Here is a 17,948-nt window from a genome sequence, read left to right as displayed (position 1 = left end):
GGCCACACAGCCTGGAAAACCCACCACAACCAATAAAAAGTCTATTTGTGCCTGAAAGCATTGCAGAAATGTCTAACTACCCTCTAATATCATAATCAGTTTGAATTTTTGTGCCTCTGCCAGGTTTCTACCTTGTCTACCTGGAGACCTGTGCTGCTGGTTTGCTCCTTTAAATCCACTTGTAAATAAATAAATCTCAGTTGTTTATATATTAATCTATCCTCAATGTTCTCAATAATATTCTTGTACGTTACAAAACTTACCTCACAGCAGTGAACCCAAAACCTATACTACATGTAGAACTGAGGGGGAAGGTTTATAGTTAAAAACAAACCTAGATTCCCAAAATCTTAGGAGGCTGTGCATGCCCCCCAGTATAAAAAAAGAAGCAGCTTGAAGTCAATTGTTTCTGATACTTGCAGCCTGAAAAAGGCTTCAGTTTTTTATCAGAAATAGGAAACTCCCTTTAAAGTCTTTACAAAAACTGACATGATAACTGTGTCAGTGTAAAAGTGACAAATTCATTGGTATTTTTAGAACAGGCATACAGTAGATCAGATCTTCTTGACAGTTGATCTTCACTTTACATTAAAGACAGCAGTAGGGATTCTTTTGGCATAATTAACCATAGTTCTGTGATTTCCCTTGGGGAAGAGTATTTGCATTGAGGGTTTTGAAATCAAGTCAATAAAATTACCATTCCCCCACCCCACCCCCCTTTCCAGTCCCAGATACACTTGGAGAAGTCAAAGAACAAAAGGAAAACAGGCTTACCAATTTCAGCCCCTGGAGATGGCTGTCCATCTGCTCTAGAGATGCTATCTCCATTTCTGTCAGAACTGCTTCCTTTCCACAAGCCAGACTGTTCCTCCTGCTTTGGCAGCAGTGGCAAGAAGCTGGTTTCCTCTGTTTCACACAAGGCGGAACCTGCCGCTTCTCCTTCTGGACCCAGGTTGCCAGAGTCCATTTCATAGGAGCAGAGTCTATCGGCAGGATAATCCTCAGCCTCGCTGAACTGTGCAACGGCAGCATCCCTTGTAGGCAGACTTAGAGTGCTTCTGCCTGTTTCTCTCACTTCAGCTATTTTTTCTGCAGCAACATCGGGCTGTGGGGGTGGCACAATCAGGAACAGTGCGGGCTTCTTTGAAACAGGTGGTGGTTTCTTGTTTGGCAATATACCCTGAGGTTTGCTGGGTGATTCCAACTGCCCCTGAAGTGGCAAACTTTCAAGATCAAAGCGAGAACTTTCCTTTTGTAACAGCGCTCCTTCAATACTCGCTGGTAGTAAATCACTAGCAAAAAGCTGAGCTCCACTGGCTTCATTTCCAGATATTCTGTCATTGGCAAGTTCAGGGGTATTGCTACATGATCTCTGGCTAGGAATGTAAACAGATCTCTTGTCAGAAGCACCATGGATTTTCATCTCACCTTTATCCTGACTGGTGTTGTGTCTTGCTGACACACACAATTTTAAAGGTGAATGTGCTGAAAAAACTTCAGTAATTATTTCCTGAGGGTGGGTTTCAGAAGTAGTTTCAACTAGTTGGTCAACCTCTGACATCACAGCTTTCTTCACAGACCTCAACTGCACCATTTGAAGCACTTGGGTGGTTACTAGAGGCATTGTAGGCTTCACAGAATCTTCTTTACTGAATGGCTGTGCCCTTATGCTACAAGGAGTACCTTCTGGGTGATATTTCATGAAAGGAGCTTGCTTATGTGCACCTTTTGCAAGCTTTGGGTCCAGAGGTGGTGCTGGCGGAGGAACTGAGGAAGGAAGGGGAGGAGGAGATGGAATTGTGGGTGACAAGGGAGAGAAATCACGGACTAATTCATTTTGAGGTGAAAAATGAAACCACGCATCACTCTGAGAAAAAGATGTATACATAACTGTTTCTGGTGGAGGTGGCGGGAAACTGGGAGATGCTGATCGGTGAGATTGATCCATGCCATCTGTTAAAGGGGGAGGAGGGGGAGGAAGAAGATGATCAGCAGAATCTGGAGACATTAATAGGGAAGGAGTCATCAGAGGGAAGCAAAATGCATGGTCCAATTTCTTCATATTCCCTTCAGTAGATGTATTGGAAGAAAGAGATGTGGAGGAGGAAGACACTGAAACAGAAGACAACAGGGAAGACTTCCTTTCAGGCACTTTAGGTTTCACCTTGGGCTTCCCATTTCCTGTTGTCAGAGATTTTAAAATAACAGGCACAGGTGTAAGTGCTGTGGGTGTATTGGATTGGCTGGAATAACCACTAGATGGGGATGTAACTCTATGAGACTTATCAGGAGAAGTGCTTTTCGGTTTGGCCACCCCACTGGGCACCTGAGGTACAGAAGTGCGTGATCCATTATTCAGGTGGCTGATGCTATAATCATTCAGCTTGGGTGCAGAATGAACCACTGGAGATTTTAACCGATCATCCGGGATCCCAGGGCAGTCACTACAGTAACCCCACTGGTCAGCATACTCTGACTTGATGCTGCTTGTCTCACTCTGGGAAGGTGTCACAGCACAGATGGAGTACATATTCAGGCCTGTGGAAGACATCACACTGCTGCTGGCACTCACAGAGCTCTGGCTACGAGAGCGCAGCACCCACGGGTCATCGTAATCACTGCAAGGGCTTTGAGATGGGGAGCCACCATTTTTACACTTAAGGTTCAATTGCAGGGAGTGCTGGAGGCTAGCAATTAGTGTGTCATCCAGAACTTGCCCACTGGACTGAGCTTTCTTCTTGGGGATCCTTCTGAGGGAGTCCGTTCTGGATGGTGGTAGAGGTGGTTTCTTTGCTTTTTTTAAGGATATGCTCCGTGAGAGGGATCTGTCACTACAGTTTGACAAGTCTCCCAGTGATCTCTTTTCAATTCCATCAAACACATTAATCACACTATGCCTGGGGTTCCCAAAGCCAGTATTATTCATACAGGTTTTACCAGACTTGAGACCTGAGTCCATATGCATAGACGTGTAATAGCCATCATGGTCCACTGAATACAAAGAGGCTGAGTCCTCTTTGGCTGTGGCTTGTTCAAGGCTGCTGGTACTCAAATTGGTCACAGGTGTGGTGCATCCCGGAGTGGCACAATTTGGCTTGTGTAAGGCTACCTCTTTGTTTCTTGAAGGTTTGAAGCCACAGTGCTTTATACTGTCCTGATCTATGCCCTGTGTTTTATCCATAGAGTAACTGGGTTCACTCTGAATATGTTTGTCCTGAGAATGACTTGGTCTGAGATTATTCCTAAAGCTGTAGGTAATATTTTGGGGCCCATTCTCCATACCTTCTGCACCACTAAGTGACACTCCTGAATCTCCTAGAGCAAGCACCGCAATAGGATTTGATGAGATAGTGTCTAGGGACTGTGAGTTCTGTGTAGAAGCAGTCTTGTTCCAGCTACTTGACGAATGGTCTTGATCTTTTGTGCTTACCATGCTGTTGGCAATAAGATTGTCTCTAGGCTTTGTATAGGAAGATGAGTTTATGATTTTATTATCCTGCGATCGAACATTCGGTGTAGTATGAATAACAATCACCTCTGAAGAGGCTGGTAGGGTTGCATTTGGTATGACACAGTTTGAGTACGCAGCATGTGCAGAGACCATGTCTGCTGTGTTTTCTTCCAGTTCACTTTCAAAACTCCTTACCTCTTCAGATTTTGACCCCTGAAGCATTCCTGTCCTACTGCTGCTCCTCATGTGAACACTACTATCCACGTGGAAATTGCTTATCTGGTGTGACATAGCTCCATCATCTGCTGACTTAGAGATGCTATGCCTCCGTTCCAGTACTTGCAAGGACACCCTTGCTCCTGAACGAGGTAGACTGTGAAAACCTAGGTCACTGTTAAGCCGAGAAGCAAACACAACCCCTGCAGAATCACTCAACACAGACATGTTTCCAGAAGAGCTGGACAACTGTGACATCTGGGCTGCAATGCCTTGTCCTTTCTGTGCACGTATTCGTCTCACTGAAGGTGGCACCACTTTTACTTCCTCTGTCTGACAACTAGAGTCCTTGGTCTCAGATCTCAACATAGCAGAACGACAGCTATCAAGTCTTCCTAAGGTGGAATAGTGATCTGGGACACATAAGGAGTGGCTACGAAAGTCATTCTGAACAGTGCCAACTGTTGAAATTAAAACAGAACAATTATTACATAAATGATTATATTTTACCACCTTTACAATTGGCTCTAAGGAGTAGTATATATAAATGGCCATACTTAATTTGCTACCCTACAAAGTTAGTCTAAATGTAAATAAGAAACTAACAATGTAGTTACGTCAAGGAAAACAATGGCTTCCACCTGGAGAAACTCTAGGACAACATTCATATCATAAAATAGTGTTGGGTGGTTTTTTTAATTGCTAGATACTTCACTATTCAAAGGAAAGTCTTTGTTCCTTCAGCTGTCTTTACATTTTACCTTTCTCTCAGAGATAGGAGAATAGTCAATGTAGCTTTTCAGAATATCACAGTAAGGAGCTATAGGGCACAATCAATATATGTTACTTTCCTACATAGGGTTAAAATGTATTTAAATTGAAGGGAATGGGATCCTATAAACTATGGCTATTGTTATATCCAGTGTATCAAAACATGTGTCACTATTCTATACACATATGTGAATATTGTCTCTCTCATTCCTAGCTGACAAAAGAAGAAAATCCAACATAAAAAGAATTTTCAAAACTGTATATCAATCAATCTTCTTTCCAAACCCTGATCATGATTTCATTGCTAAGAAAATACTTTTTGTTCACAAGCAACATAGGATTCCATGAAAACTCTTTTTATACATCTACAACTATTTCTGCTTGAATCATATGATATTGATTTGGGACCACATGCCAAAGCTGGCCCACATAATTGCCATTAAAACTGTTTAACCAAAACTCAGAGTGGAAGATGTAAATTATTTTTGCAGGAAGAGTAGAGGGCCAACAGGAGCAAAGCAGAAAGCTGAGTTCATGGCCTTGCCACAGTTTGTTAACAAAGTCTTCAACTCTGAACAGGAACCTTAAAGCCATTTTCACTATTTACTGTCAATTACATTTTTCTCTAGGTACATTTTCTTGCACGGAATACCATTCTCATGGGAGCCCTATAAAAATCAGCACCAGGAGAGAAAGGTTGTGACCTTACATGCTTAGAACAGCAGAGCTCCAATCTCTTTTGCACACAACTTCATATGAAATGGGAGCTGAGGACACAGTTCTTCTCTGAGGTTGAACAAAAATAGCAAGGGAGATTGCTCTCCTCTTGGAACAGACTCAATGCCTTCTCTCTGAAGTGCCAGTGGAAACAGATCAGCACAGAATGAAGCGTGGGAAGCACAGTCAAGTATGCTGTGGAGCAGATCAGTTGAGAACCTTCCGTTTTACCTGATTCAGAAGCCATTAAGTACTTTTTGGAAATCACCCACTCTTTCTTTCAAACTGTCTAGCTTAGCCAAGGCCATACAATCTCAAATTGAAAAAGAATGATATTAATAATCTAAGCTGTGTCATTAGACTAATGAAACAACTTTCATTAAAAATGTTCTGCTTTCAGACAACTTTTTCCACATTTAATTGCCTACTGAACATGTGCATTTGGGCTGTGGGAATTCCTGTGCACTATAGACAACTGTGAAGCACATTTTGGGGTCCATGAAGTGCTAGATTTATCTGTTTGGGCCTCACTGTGAGCATATGTAAGCTACGTTTGCACTGGCATTCACACAATATTTTCTTGCTGATGCATGTTGCTGCAGGAAAACAGTAGTGATGGGACAACTTGTCCTTTTAGGAAAGCTTGCTTGTTATTACTAACTTCACCGAGGATCCCCTGAGAAGTCTGCAAGGAATACCAGGGTTGTGTGGAACATACTCTGAAAAATACTTTGCCTACAGTCCATTGAGAATTGGCTAATTATGGGTTGTTGCATTAAAAATAAGGCTACAAAGAGCCTTTTCTTTTTGTATCCAAATTCTATCCTGATGGCAAAGGGAAGGAGTGGGGAAGAGTTTGTCATCTGAAGTGTTGTGAGTCACTGTCAAGCAAAATGCAGCCCATTTGAAGTGCCTGTTCCAAAGTTGCACTTGAAGGGTTTTTATGGCATGTCAGATAAGGAGCCCTTGCCCAGAGGCTTTCAATTCTCTTAATTGTTCAGTGCAACTGGACTGTGAAACTAAGGGAATTTGTTCCATAAATTTGAACAGCAGCTTAAGCCACAGCCCATTTGATGTTTTCTGTGGCATAACAGCTCAGTACCATAGTAGAAAATGTTGATTTAGGGAAAGGTTAACAAGGAAGCAATCTATGAAAGGTTAACTTGCTTTCAGTACAGCAAGTAAAAAAAAAACCTTAATGTATTTTGTCTCCTTCAGTGGAGATTCTATTGTTCTCTGTAGAACATAAGCTTATATCCCAATCATGCAGACGTCAACGAGACTTTATCAAGAACCTCAAAGCAGCCAGAAATCTTTGGCATTTTTCCACTACAACAGATTCAAGCAAAAAAATTTACATTATCCCCCCATTCCTGCTCAAAGCAGCCTGATCAATCAAAGGGGTAGATGATTAATAGCTTGATTAATGATGATAGAAAGACTCCAATCGAATCATACACCAGTATGGAAATTCTTGAAATTACATCTTTTGGAGAAATAATTTGGCCAACTGGCACAGTCTTTTTGGCTTGAATCCAAGAAAGGGACAACATAAATCTGTTTGAAAATCTGCTACCAGCATATCCCTGGCCTTCAAAGATGAATCCACACACTCACAATATTCACTTGCCAACTCTAAATATCACAGGATGTTATGGATCACCTATGTCAACTATCAAAGCCCTTTAATTACACAAAAGCAGTATTCAGGAGAGAAACTTGCATAACTAATTACAGTCTGTATCTGCAATCGCAAGTGACTCAATGTTACAGTAGCTGGTACCTAGGAGTGACATACTAATATAGTTTCCTAAATAGACCAGTAGGAATTCAGAATTATTTTCCAACAGGTAACATTGATCAGTTCATAATCCATAACTCGTAGTTTTCGAATTTATTTATCACAAATACTTGAATGTTCAGAAATGTATTTAAATATATTTGCTAATTTCAAAGATTTTTACCTTGCTTTCCTCAGAGAGACATGGAACAGTGGACATTTAAATAATGTAGCATAACACAAAGCAAAAATTCATAGAATCATAGAGTTGGAAGAGACCACAAGGGCCATCAAGTCCAACCCCCTGCCATGCAAGAACACACAATCAAAGCACTCCCAGATGCTTTAAAATATATTTAACTATTAATATTAGCCTGTTAACTGATTTAAAATTATGACCTTATGTCAAGAATATTTTTGACACTGATGGATGATGTTGTGACCCTGGATTCCTCAACTGAAAAAAGTAGATGCCAAGTTATGTTAGAAAAGTTAAAGCATATGATTTCCTTGGCATCTTGTTTATACAGCTGCATGGCTCCTCAGACAGAAGTCAAATGGCAAAAGTACTCTTTGCCATTGTTGCTACATCAGACCTTAACAAGGCTCTTTTTAACCAGCAGTCTCATCCAAACTGGCACACGGGCACTGCCCTGCTGCTCCCAGAAAGGCTTCCCAGCAGCGTGAGGAGACTTACAAAGCAAAAAAGCCTCTCAGTTCCCAAGAAGCCTTTATGGATCTCAACAGACTTATGCCACCTTTTCAGTTGCTTAAGTTTGAAGTACAGGCCACCAGCATTGCCGGCAAAGGCTGGGAGGGAGCCACATAATGTCGGCTCCTTCCTGGTCCCTCCTCCAGCGTGCCCCTGCTATGCCAGAGCAGCAGCAGTGCAGCAGAAGATTCTGAAGTGGAATCCCAATGCCTGCGAGGGAAGGGTGAGCAGCAGTTGCATGCTGGCAAAATCTCCTCTCTGCCGGGGCAGATGCTCTGAGGAGGACAAATCCACCAGAGCGACTGTGTGCCACTCCAATGAGCAGATTCATCCCGCTCTTTGGATGGTGCTCTTGGACTGGTACTCACCCTAATGCTGTCCTAGACTACTCAGAAACAGTCTAGCACTGTGGAGACTACACTTTAGCTCCATACTTCTGTAGCCCTTTAAAGTCAGAAGACCCTGGAAACTGTCATGCTACCAATTAGAGATGACTGCATAATCCAGTCATATCAGATGTCATAACCAAAATCTGTTTAGACCAGCTTCTGCAGCTGAAATGAGTGTTTCAACATCTGGCTGCACACTGGCTTGAATCCCATCCCAAGGGAGAGCTGATGAACAGCCTAAGCATGTTGGAGTATGAAAACTAATCCAGGCACTCAGAAATGGTTTACTAAGGACCAAACAAGACAAAATGGGTGTTCTTGAGTTCACCATGGAGATGCAGAGCCATTTTAAAGATTTTAAACGGCACCACATTGGGGGGGGGGGGGCTCCAGCCTTTCCCTCCAATGCCATTATACTGTACACCGCCCAGAGCCCTTTGGGGATGGGGCGGTATAAAAGTCCAATGAATGAATGAATGAATGAATGAATGAATGAATGAATGAATGAATGAATGAATGAATGAATGAATGAATGAATGAATGAATGAATGAATGAATGAATAATTTTTTCTGACCCCAAAGTCACTACAAACATCATAATGATGGATTGGATCCAGACCACACTTTCAAATGACAGATGTCATGGGGGGGGGATCCACAGAAGTTGCCAACTGGATCTGGATCAGATTCATCATCTTTTCAGATCAGTTCACTCTGAAAATATAATGAATCTCAAATATCCCCAGAATATTTTGATATGTTCCAAACTAGTCCAGATTAAGCAGCTCAGCAAGAAACTGTCCACACAGCATGATGTATGAAAGCAATCACCTTTGAATAAACAGGATTGTAATACAACGAACTGCCAGAAGAAACTACTAAGCTCCATGAGATGGAGACAGTGACTTCGCCTCATTTTCCACCCTCCTTGCAGTTCACCAATACATATGCTTTTGGGTCCACATAGGTCCTGTGGCTCCAGGAGTTAGTGTTCAGGGACCAAAAGGGTCTGCGAGGGAAAGGGAAATGTGGGGGAAATCCACACACATCACACTGGCAGTTGGTTAGCTATAATCCATAATAATGCAGAAATGCAGCAAAGTGTGAAAAACTCACCCAGGAAATCAGAAAGGATAGACCACATCCATATACCAACATACAACTGCATTCCCGTACGATGTGTAATCTGGCAGAAATTGCACATCACAGAGCCACTTCTGAGAACACCTAGGCTGGCCTTATTGAAAGTTAGACCTACAAACCAGGATTTGGTTTAACTAATTTAAAACACAGCTCACATTATTGATCAAAAACAGACTATGAAAAGAAATCCCTCTTGGAACTTACCCTATCATGATGCCATTAATTTGCTTTAATAATTACTATAACTTGGTAGTGGTAAAAAGTGCCGCCAAGTCATAGTTGACTTATGGTGACTCCATAAGGTTTTTGCAGGAAGCAAGGATGTAGGTAAGGGGGGGGAGGGTTCTCGGGTTCAACCCCCCCATTCATGTCCAAAGCTCCGCTCACCCATTTGTGGGTTTTTAAAACATTTTTAGTGTTTTTCGGTTTTTGGCCTGCAGGGGGCACATTGTTTAGGCTAGCAGCACCAAACTTTCAGGGATTGTTTGCGGGACTCTCCTGATGATACTACCCAGGTTTGGTGAGGTTTGGTCCAGGAGGTCCAAAGCTATGGTCTCCCAAAAGGGGTCCCCCCATCCCCCATTGTTTCCAATGGGAGGTAATAGGACAGTGATGGCGAACCTCTTCGAGACCGAGTGCCCAAATTGCAACCCAAAACCCACTTATTTATCACAGGGTGCCAACACGGCAATTTTACCTGAATACTGAGGTTTTAGTTTAGAAAAAACGGTTGGCTCCGAGGCACGCAATACTCAGGAGTAAGCTTGGTGAAGCAACCGTGCAACGCTTCAAATGGGTGAATCACGATCCTAGGAGGGTTTACTCAGAAGCAAGCTCCCTTGTCAGCAACCGAGCTTACTCCCAGGTAAAGGATCATGCCCAGGCCAGCCTAGATATATATATGTGTGTGTGTGTGTGTGTGTGATTTTCCACCACCCCCTCCCACATGATGAACTCTGTGCGTGAGTGCCCACAGAGAGGCCTCTGAGTGCCACCTCTGGCACCCGTGCCATAGGTTCGCCACCACTGTAATAGGAGATGGGGCTACACCTTTGAGGGTCCATAACTTTGGACCCCCTGAACCAAACTTCACCAAACCTGGGTGGTATCATCAGAAGGGTCTCCTAAAGATACCCTAAAAGTTTGGTGCTTAGCAATTGCACCCCTGACAGCAGGCATCCCCCAAATTTCCCCAGATTCTCCTTTTAAATCCATCCCCTTCGGCATGGATTTAAAGGGAGAATCTGAGGTCCTCAGTTTAGAAGAAGAAGAGTTTGGATTTATATCCTCCCCTTCTCTCCTACAGGAGACTCAAAGGAGCTTACAATCTCCTTGACCTTGCCCGCTCACAACAAACACCCTGTGAGGTGGGTGGGGCTGAGAGCTCCGAAAAGCTGTGACTAGCCCAAGGTCACCCAGCTGGCGTGTGTGGGAGTGCACAGGCTAATCTGAATTCCCCAGATAAGCCTCCACAGCTCAAGCAGCAGAGAAGGGAATAAAACCCGGTTCCTCCAGATTAGAATGCACCTGCTCTTAACCACTATGCCACATTGAAAGTGATGCTGTTTCACGTTGGGCAATAATCCACCCCAAAACAGCATCACTTTCAATGTTGTTTAACTGGGGACCCCAGATTCTCCCTTTAAGGTGGATTTAAAAGGAGAATTTGGGCTCTCTAGTTTAAACACCATTGAAAGTTATGCTATTTGGGGGTGGATTCCAGCATCACAGTGGCTGCCCGAGGCAGGGGGGACGGGGGGAAGGGACGGGACGCAAAACTCAGATTTTGCACCAGGCTCCATTTTTCCTCTATACCTTTGCCCAGAGGGGAGGGCAGCCAGCTACGGACTGGGAGCCCAGCTGGTGGGGTACAAGGGAGGGAAGGGCGGGGGAGTCTGCCATCCTCGGCTTTGGAGAGCTGCTTTTATAAGTGCTAGGCTGGGGGCGGGGCTTGGGGAGGTGGGGGCTACGTCCTAGGGGTGGGTGAGGGGTGGCCCCACCCCCACAAAGAAATCTATACCTACGGCCCTGGCAGGAAGAGACCTTCCAAATTTGCCATTGCCTGCCTCTGCATGGGCTGAGAGAGTTCTGAGAGAGCTGTGACTGGCCCAAGGTCATCTAGTAGGCTTCTTGTGGAGAGTGGGGGACTGAACCTGGCTTTCCAGATTTAGAGTCCACTGGTCTCGACCACTATACCAATTTGGCTCACTTAACAGGCTTGAATTGGAGAAAATGCTGTTTTCATACCAAAACCAGAAGTGTATGTGATCATCAACACAGAACTACTGCCAAAAATGGCAGCTCTGGGGAGAGACCCCTCCTCTCCAGCTTCATAATATTTCAGCTGGTTTTTTCATGTCATGTTTCCCTGCCATCAGCAATCAATTATATGGAACAATGAAGGGAATGACAGACTAACAAAATATACTGAAGAAAACAGAGTGGAACTCTATATCAGACTGCTCTATGACAAGCATCACACATGGTTTTTAATATTTACATAAACTTGCTTAAGACAGAAAAACAGTGTGATCAATCTACAAATCCTACCAACAGCTCTACCAACAATCCAGGCAACACCATAGCCAAAAGCTTCTGGTTTCACTGACTAGAAAATTATTGGGAACCAGTACTGAGTAACAACTTCCAAGCACACAGTATAGTTTACACTGACCACAATAGTGTATTTTGGGGTGTTCTAAGCATTATAGACTATAATTCTTGGGAGAACAAAGATTTACATTAACTTGTGGGAGGTTGATTGGTGGTAGGGATGCAATTATTTACTTTGCATTGATGGATATCATTAATTCTAGAAAGTCAGTGTACACATTAGTACTTCTGCACTGATATCACTTCATATAAAAAAACAGAATATACACCATCCCCTATGACAAATACTATATGTACTTGCAATGGAAAAAATCTATATAAGAAAAGCATCTTATGTGAAGTGACTGAACAATGAACAGAACAGAGATGGATAATCTCTTGCTGATACCAGTCAGGTTTGGTGATGTTTGGTTCAGGGGGTCCAAAGTTATGGACCCTCAAAATATAGCCCCGTCTACTATTAGCTCCCATTGGAAACAATGGGGGATGGGGCCACCCCCAAAACTTTGGACCCCCTGAACCAAACTTCACCAAACCTGGGTGGTATCAGCAGGAGGATCTCCTAAAGATACTCTGAAATGTTGGTACTGCTAACATAAACATTCCTCCCCTGACAGGTTGTGTGAATGTTCCTTCTAAAATGACACCTGCCATGTGCAATTTTAAAAATATGTACACTAAAAATAATGAACTATTCTTTTAAAAAGCAGGGTAGTTTTGAGTAACAGTGAACAGACATGTTCATTCCAGTTTTTATTGTAAGATCCATTGTTTAAAACCCTTCCTTACAAAAAAGCTACGGTTTTTGTACTTTTAAAGTTATTGTTGATACCTTATTGTTCTTGTTGACCCTCTTTTCCACTTACAGAACTAGTTTACTGTTTTCCTTTGAAATAAATATTCAAAAACATTTAACCTACTGATGCCTCAATTAATGTAATTTTACTGGTATCTACTTTTTATTTTTGAAATTTACCAGTAGCTGCTGCATTTCCCACCCTCAACTTATACGCGAGTCAATACATTTTCCCAGTTTTTTGTGGTAAAATTAGGTGCCTCGACTAATATGCGGGTCGACTTATACACGAGTATATATGGGTAAATGTTTCAAGTCATGGTAGGCTATAATTTTCATCATGATGGAATACAGTCCTGATGAGCCATACCTAGCTCTCTTTGGATGTTGTCAGGGACTCCTGTAATAGTCTTTCTCCTTTTCGCTTTCTTCGGCCGCCTTACCACAGTGTCTGTGTAAATTTGAGACCTCCGTATGCTGGCTTGGCGGTCAAAATTCTCCCCTGATGTACAGTAGAACAAGCAAAGCACCATTACTTTCAAGCAGACTGACATCATGCACTTTCTTCCACTTGCTTATTGTAGAAATGAAGAAAAGACATTAATATGATGTTAGCTAAGTCTTACAGAGTTGATACAGCACATTGTCCCCTTTAAGGCTCAGGAATAGTAAAGACCAACTGTCCTATGGTAACTTCTGTTTCAGCATGTCAGATTTTCACTGATTTAAGCACAGTATCAGGTTTTGTGCCTCCATGTCGGGTTCATGTTGAATGAGGGATCAAGAGAGGGACAGCATTTGTTCGTGCAAATAGCACAGGGAAGCTTTTATTTGTAGATATATCAACCTAGGTAATATGTACTGAATGGAGAGCCAAATATGTTAATATCCTCATTGCATGATTTCATGTTCTTCAGCTACAATGCAAATCATTTTCTGAACCAGAAAATTAAAGTTAAAGGCTATGGTCTTAATAACTGAAGCTATCATGAAAAGTCTTCAGTCAGCCATTTCAGGGATATTTTTGTAATGGAAGAACGACAGATGGCTGCAAATTCAGGCCTAAGATGTACCATTTGGGAGGAGGCAGGAGGTGAATATAGAGCTTAAGTACATGTAAAAGCAGCAGAGTGTGAAGGATTTCAGGACTGCACAACATTTTGAGGTTGAAAATAGATATTTTTGTTACTCTAACACGATTTTTGTTGTTGTTTTGAGTAGCTCTATCTTTGGAGTTACTCTGACCAAAAAGGCTTACTCTAGATTGCTTGTTATGATCATTTCCAAATAGTATTATCAGTAAGATGGCTATCATCAGTAAGATGGGTCCCTGTGTAAACGATGGTGAGACCAAATTAGTCTGACATCTGATCTCAGCTTTGCCTAACATGATGGCAAGCTGTCATGAGTAGATGCTGCATTGTCTAAATGAACTAAACTCAAGTTAGGGTTTCCAGGTACACCCTGACAACTGGTGGGGGAGACAGCTCTTACCAATTGCAAATTGAGGTCTAGGCCTAGGCCTGTCGGCACAATTGTATCATTTTCAGCAGTGATGTCATTGTGCGGATAGACCTGGCCTTGATTAGCAGCTGGTAAGAACCCCACTGTCTGGCTGAAAATCACTGGGGGATGAGGCAACCCAAACTGTTAGATCCTCTGCCCTCAGTGGGGGCCTGGCAACCCTAAGTCAAGTGAAGTTCACAAAAAGTAAAGTGTATGCATTACAATCAAGAAAGCCTCATAGCTGACTATGTGCTGTATCACAACTGAACCCAGCAGAATGAGTATAAGTTGAATACCTTTTAACAAATTCACTTTTTCAATTAATTAATAACTTGGGTATTTTTACAAATATTTTCAAATATTTGTAATTTGCCTTTGGAAGTAACTTACAAATAAGTTAAAATGTGAAATAATGCCAAATGTGACTCCCCCACACTTTACATTCCTCAGATGCTTCTCAAATCCGCACGGTGGTTAATATAGACATTTCCGTAGCCAGAATTGTAGCTGTATTAAAGGCAGCATAAAATTATTGTAACGAAAAAGGAATTTCAGGTTTTGGAACAGAAAACAGTTTTATTTGCAAGGACTTCAATCTTCTAAATTTATTTTAAAATCTGAATAGCCAAGTTATTTCTCACTGAAAAGTGACTTGAGCATATTGGAAAAACTGTTGTCCACGTCATATACCTTCTTGGAGCAAGAGACTTCATCGGGGTACATGACATAAGGAAGATGAGAGAAACACCGCTGAATTCAAAAAGCACAATACATACTACACAATAAATGTAGTATGTTGGTTCCTCCAGAATAAAAGAACAAAGACCAGCTTGGATGTGCAAAGACTTGTTTTTTTTTCTCAAAATATTAGAGTCCAAAATTAATTTCCCTCAGTAAGTGAGATTTCCATAACTCTATGGCAGCTGAGATCAGCGGGGAGTGCTGAGAATTCCTATTATAAGGATTCAGACCATACAGCATGTTCCATTAGACATTTTCTGGGAGGCTGATTGTTCTTTTCTTTAAATAGAATTCCCCCCCATCTAGAATCACAAACATTTTTTAAATGCCTCTGATTTTCCAGAGTATCTAACTATGTGGTACAGGCTTTGGGAGCCATATTGCACAGTCAGAATTAGTTACAACGTTGTGTATATTTCACAAAAATGTGTATCAGTTAATGAAATGATGACAACTTATGGCAAAAGATTTGTAAGTTAGAAAGTGAATACAGATGTTCATTATTATTATTATTTTACCAATCAATGACTTGTCTGTAATAATCTACCAGGGTGAGTACTATCCTATTCCTGTTTTACTAGATTTCTTGTCTCAGTTCTTTTGTGACAAAAATAATCTTCACTTAGAAAGATGTTATAGGTGAGTGCCGACTGAGTGGTAATGTGACATTTGGGTAAGTTAACATTTTGTAAATGATCGTTTTTAATAAAACAGTTGTCCAAAATTACATAAATGAATGCTGTTAAAGACACATGAATTTGTACAATCAGCAAGTTTAAACTGTGATAAAAACACTTTATACAGAACCATTTAAACAGAAACACATCTTTTAATCTACCTTCTTTCATCCCGGCTTAGTAGAATGTTTGTACACTTGCTTAAATTCATCTTGTTCATCAAGGAGCAGTCGAATGAAGTCAGCAGTGCTATAAGCACATACTTCAATAATATGCAAAAGAAATTCCTTTCTCTTCTGTGTCTCTATTCAGCATAGTCATCACCACCTGCTCTTATTTACATCTGGGCAAGACCTGACCCAAAGCTACCACCTGTCCTGGGAACTAACGACGAGGTCATGGTATTTTAAAAAGCATATGCCACAGTCTCTTGAACATGAACACTTCTGAGAATCTCTGCTCTGCTTCAACTGACCAAAGACTCATGTAAAAATGCCAGACTTACCCCACCCTTCATTCTTTATATTCCCCAAATATTCTTTAAGTCCAGAGGGTCTGACCATTCCAAGATGCGGATAGTCAGTCAGCAGTCTGTCAGCTTAATGCAGCTCCCCACTGTTTTTAAGCTTCCACGCCCAACAATATGTACTGAAGAGCACTTACGGAAACTGGAGGGCTCTTAGTCAAAAGTCATGTTCTATTTTTTTTAAAACTCCCAACTTCATTGAAAATTTCAGAAATGTTAATATTTTGTAGTGGTGAATAATCTAGACCCATGACGATACAATTCTGTCTTTCTGAGGCAAGGAAACAAATGCAACATTTAAATTTACTCAAGGGTAGTCTGGAAGTAAAATATTGTAATGTTCACCACTAAAACTCTGCACCCTCTCTCATGTAAGCAAATGTTAACAGCAGTGGTTTATGTAAAAATCAGATTTTGATCGATACATTAGACGAAATCTGTTGTTTTTTGGTGGGACTTCATTAAAACAAGGGAGTGCTTGCCACAAAATGTTGTGATTTGCTTTGCTATCTGTGCTTTACTGGAGAGTTAGGGCCTGATGAACCCTTCTTTACAGACTTGTGGAGAAAAGATGAGAAAGAAAAATGGCAGCCACCCCCACCCCCAATTAAAAAACCATCTGCCTAATCGTTCATTCTAGCCCAGGATGCCATAAATTTTCCTTTAGCACTGCAGATGGAGAGGAAAGACTAACACCCCACCAATTGAGCTGTTATCAGCCATCATAGAAAAAAGGAGGAAAAGAACTTCTACCACTTTATAGTATTTAAGCAGTAAAAACACTGAGAAGTGGGTATTTTTATCTGGTTCATGTTTGCACTGCACTGGGAAAAGAACCCAGTTTTAGGAAATCATATGTCACTAGGGGATCTGGACCTTTTGCTATTTATGGGGAGGGGGGATAACTTGGATAGGGGAATCAGAATCCAAATCCAAATGACCACTCCAAAACATCCATTAAACTATGGATCATGGAATTAAACGGTAGTCATCTTCTCTGAACTTCTACTCTCTTACTGCTAGCATAATATTGTTTCCATAACACCTTCTTCAACACCTGTGAAATGTATTTTTCCAACAAAGCAGAAACTGGTGGAAAATAAGTTGATCTGTTAGCTTGTAACTGATTAGTGTAAGTGCATTTTATTTTTCCCATAAGTTGTGGCATTTCATTAGTTTTTTGTTACACAAAAAAAAATACTGAAATATAAGTAAGGATGATTGGAAAATATTATATTGAATTTTTTGCTAATAAAAAGAGACCACATTTAGGTTTAAATAGTAATTAGTAATTACACTGGATAAATCAATGCCCAGATTGATTATTAATTAAATAAAATCAACTGCCTTAAGATGCTTACCTATGATACCTAATTGAAAAACCATTTCATAATGAAAAGTCTATGATACTTAAAATGGAGTCAGCCACCTGAACAACCCAAGAATGACAGAAAAGTTTAGGCTTCCTTTCTGAAGCTTCATTTCAGCAAAAAAATAGCTGATAGGCTGTCCCGGAGTCACAAATCTTTCTCAAAAACTGAAGTGAACATGGTTTTGCAATCTACTTCCTCCTCCATTGCACTGAGATTGAAGAAGGTTCCACATTTGCATGTTATCAGTGATCCTTACAATTTTCCAAGATCAAGCTGTTTGGGGCTGCATACTTTTCTATTATTAAAATATGATCTCTGAAACTAAAATACAGCATTGTTTTAACAGCCCAATCTCTAAATTGTTCCCCATTAAGATCTACAGAATAGCAACATTAAGAGAGACAGGTAGGTTTCCTCTTAACTATCCCCTTACTACTTTATATCCCAAATATATTTCTGTTGTGATTATACAGAATATAAAACAGCTAGCTTAGTTGACGTGAATATTCTTTGCAGTTTTAAATATTAACTGATCCT

The 17,948-nt window shown here is 41.2% G+C and overlaps 1 protein-coding gene across 5 annotated transcripts in view; it reads right to left on the bottom strand.

The window, feature by feature from the left end:
* Positions 1 to 17,948, bottom strand: part of NHSL1 (NHS like 1) — a 176,644-nt gene that overhangs the window by 7,392 nt on the left and 151,304 nt on the right. For all 5 annotated transcript variants that reach the window (XM_048489698.1, XM_048489669.1, XM_048489676.1 and 2 more), the window contains exons 5-6: positions 12,959 to 13,090; positions 775 to 4,128 (exon numbers count right to left, since the gene is read on the bottom strand). In XM_048489698.1, coding sequence (XP_048345655.1) covers positions 775 to 4,128; positions 12,959 to 13,090 — 3,486 coding nt within the window. The remainder of the gene's footprint in view (positions 1 to 774; positions 4,129 to 12,958; positions 13,091 to 17,948) is intronic.

The sequence above is a fragment of the Sphaerodactylus townsendi genome, linkage group LG01 (genome assembly GCF_021028975.2).
Source record: "Sphaerodactylus townsendi isolate TG3544 linkage group LG01, MPM_Stown_v2.3, whole genome shotgun sequence".
NCBI classification, from domain to species: domain Eukaryota; kingdom Metazoa; phylum Chordata; class Lepidosauria; order Squamata; family Sphaerodactylidae; genus Sphaerodactylus; species Sphaerodactylus townsendi.
Note: the sequence above shows the minus strand (reverse complement) of the source record. Positions and strands in the feature narration are given on the sequence as shown.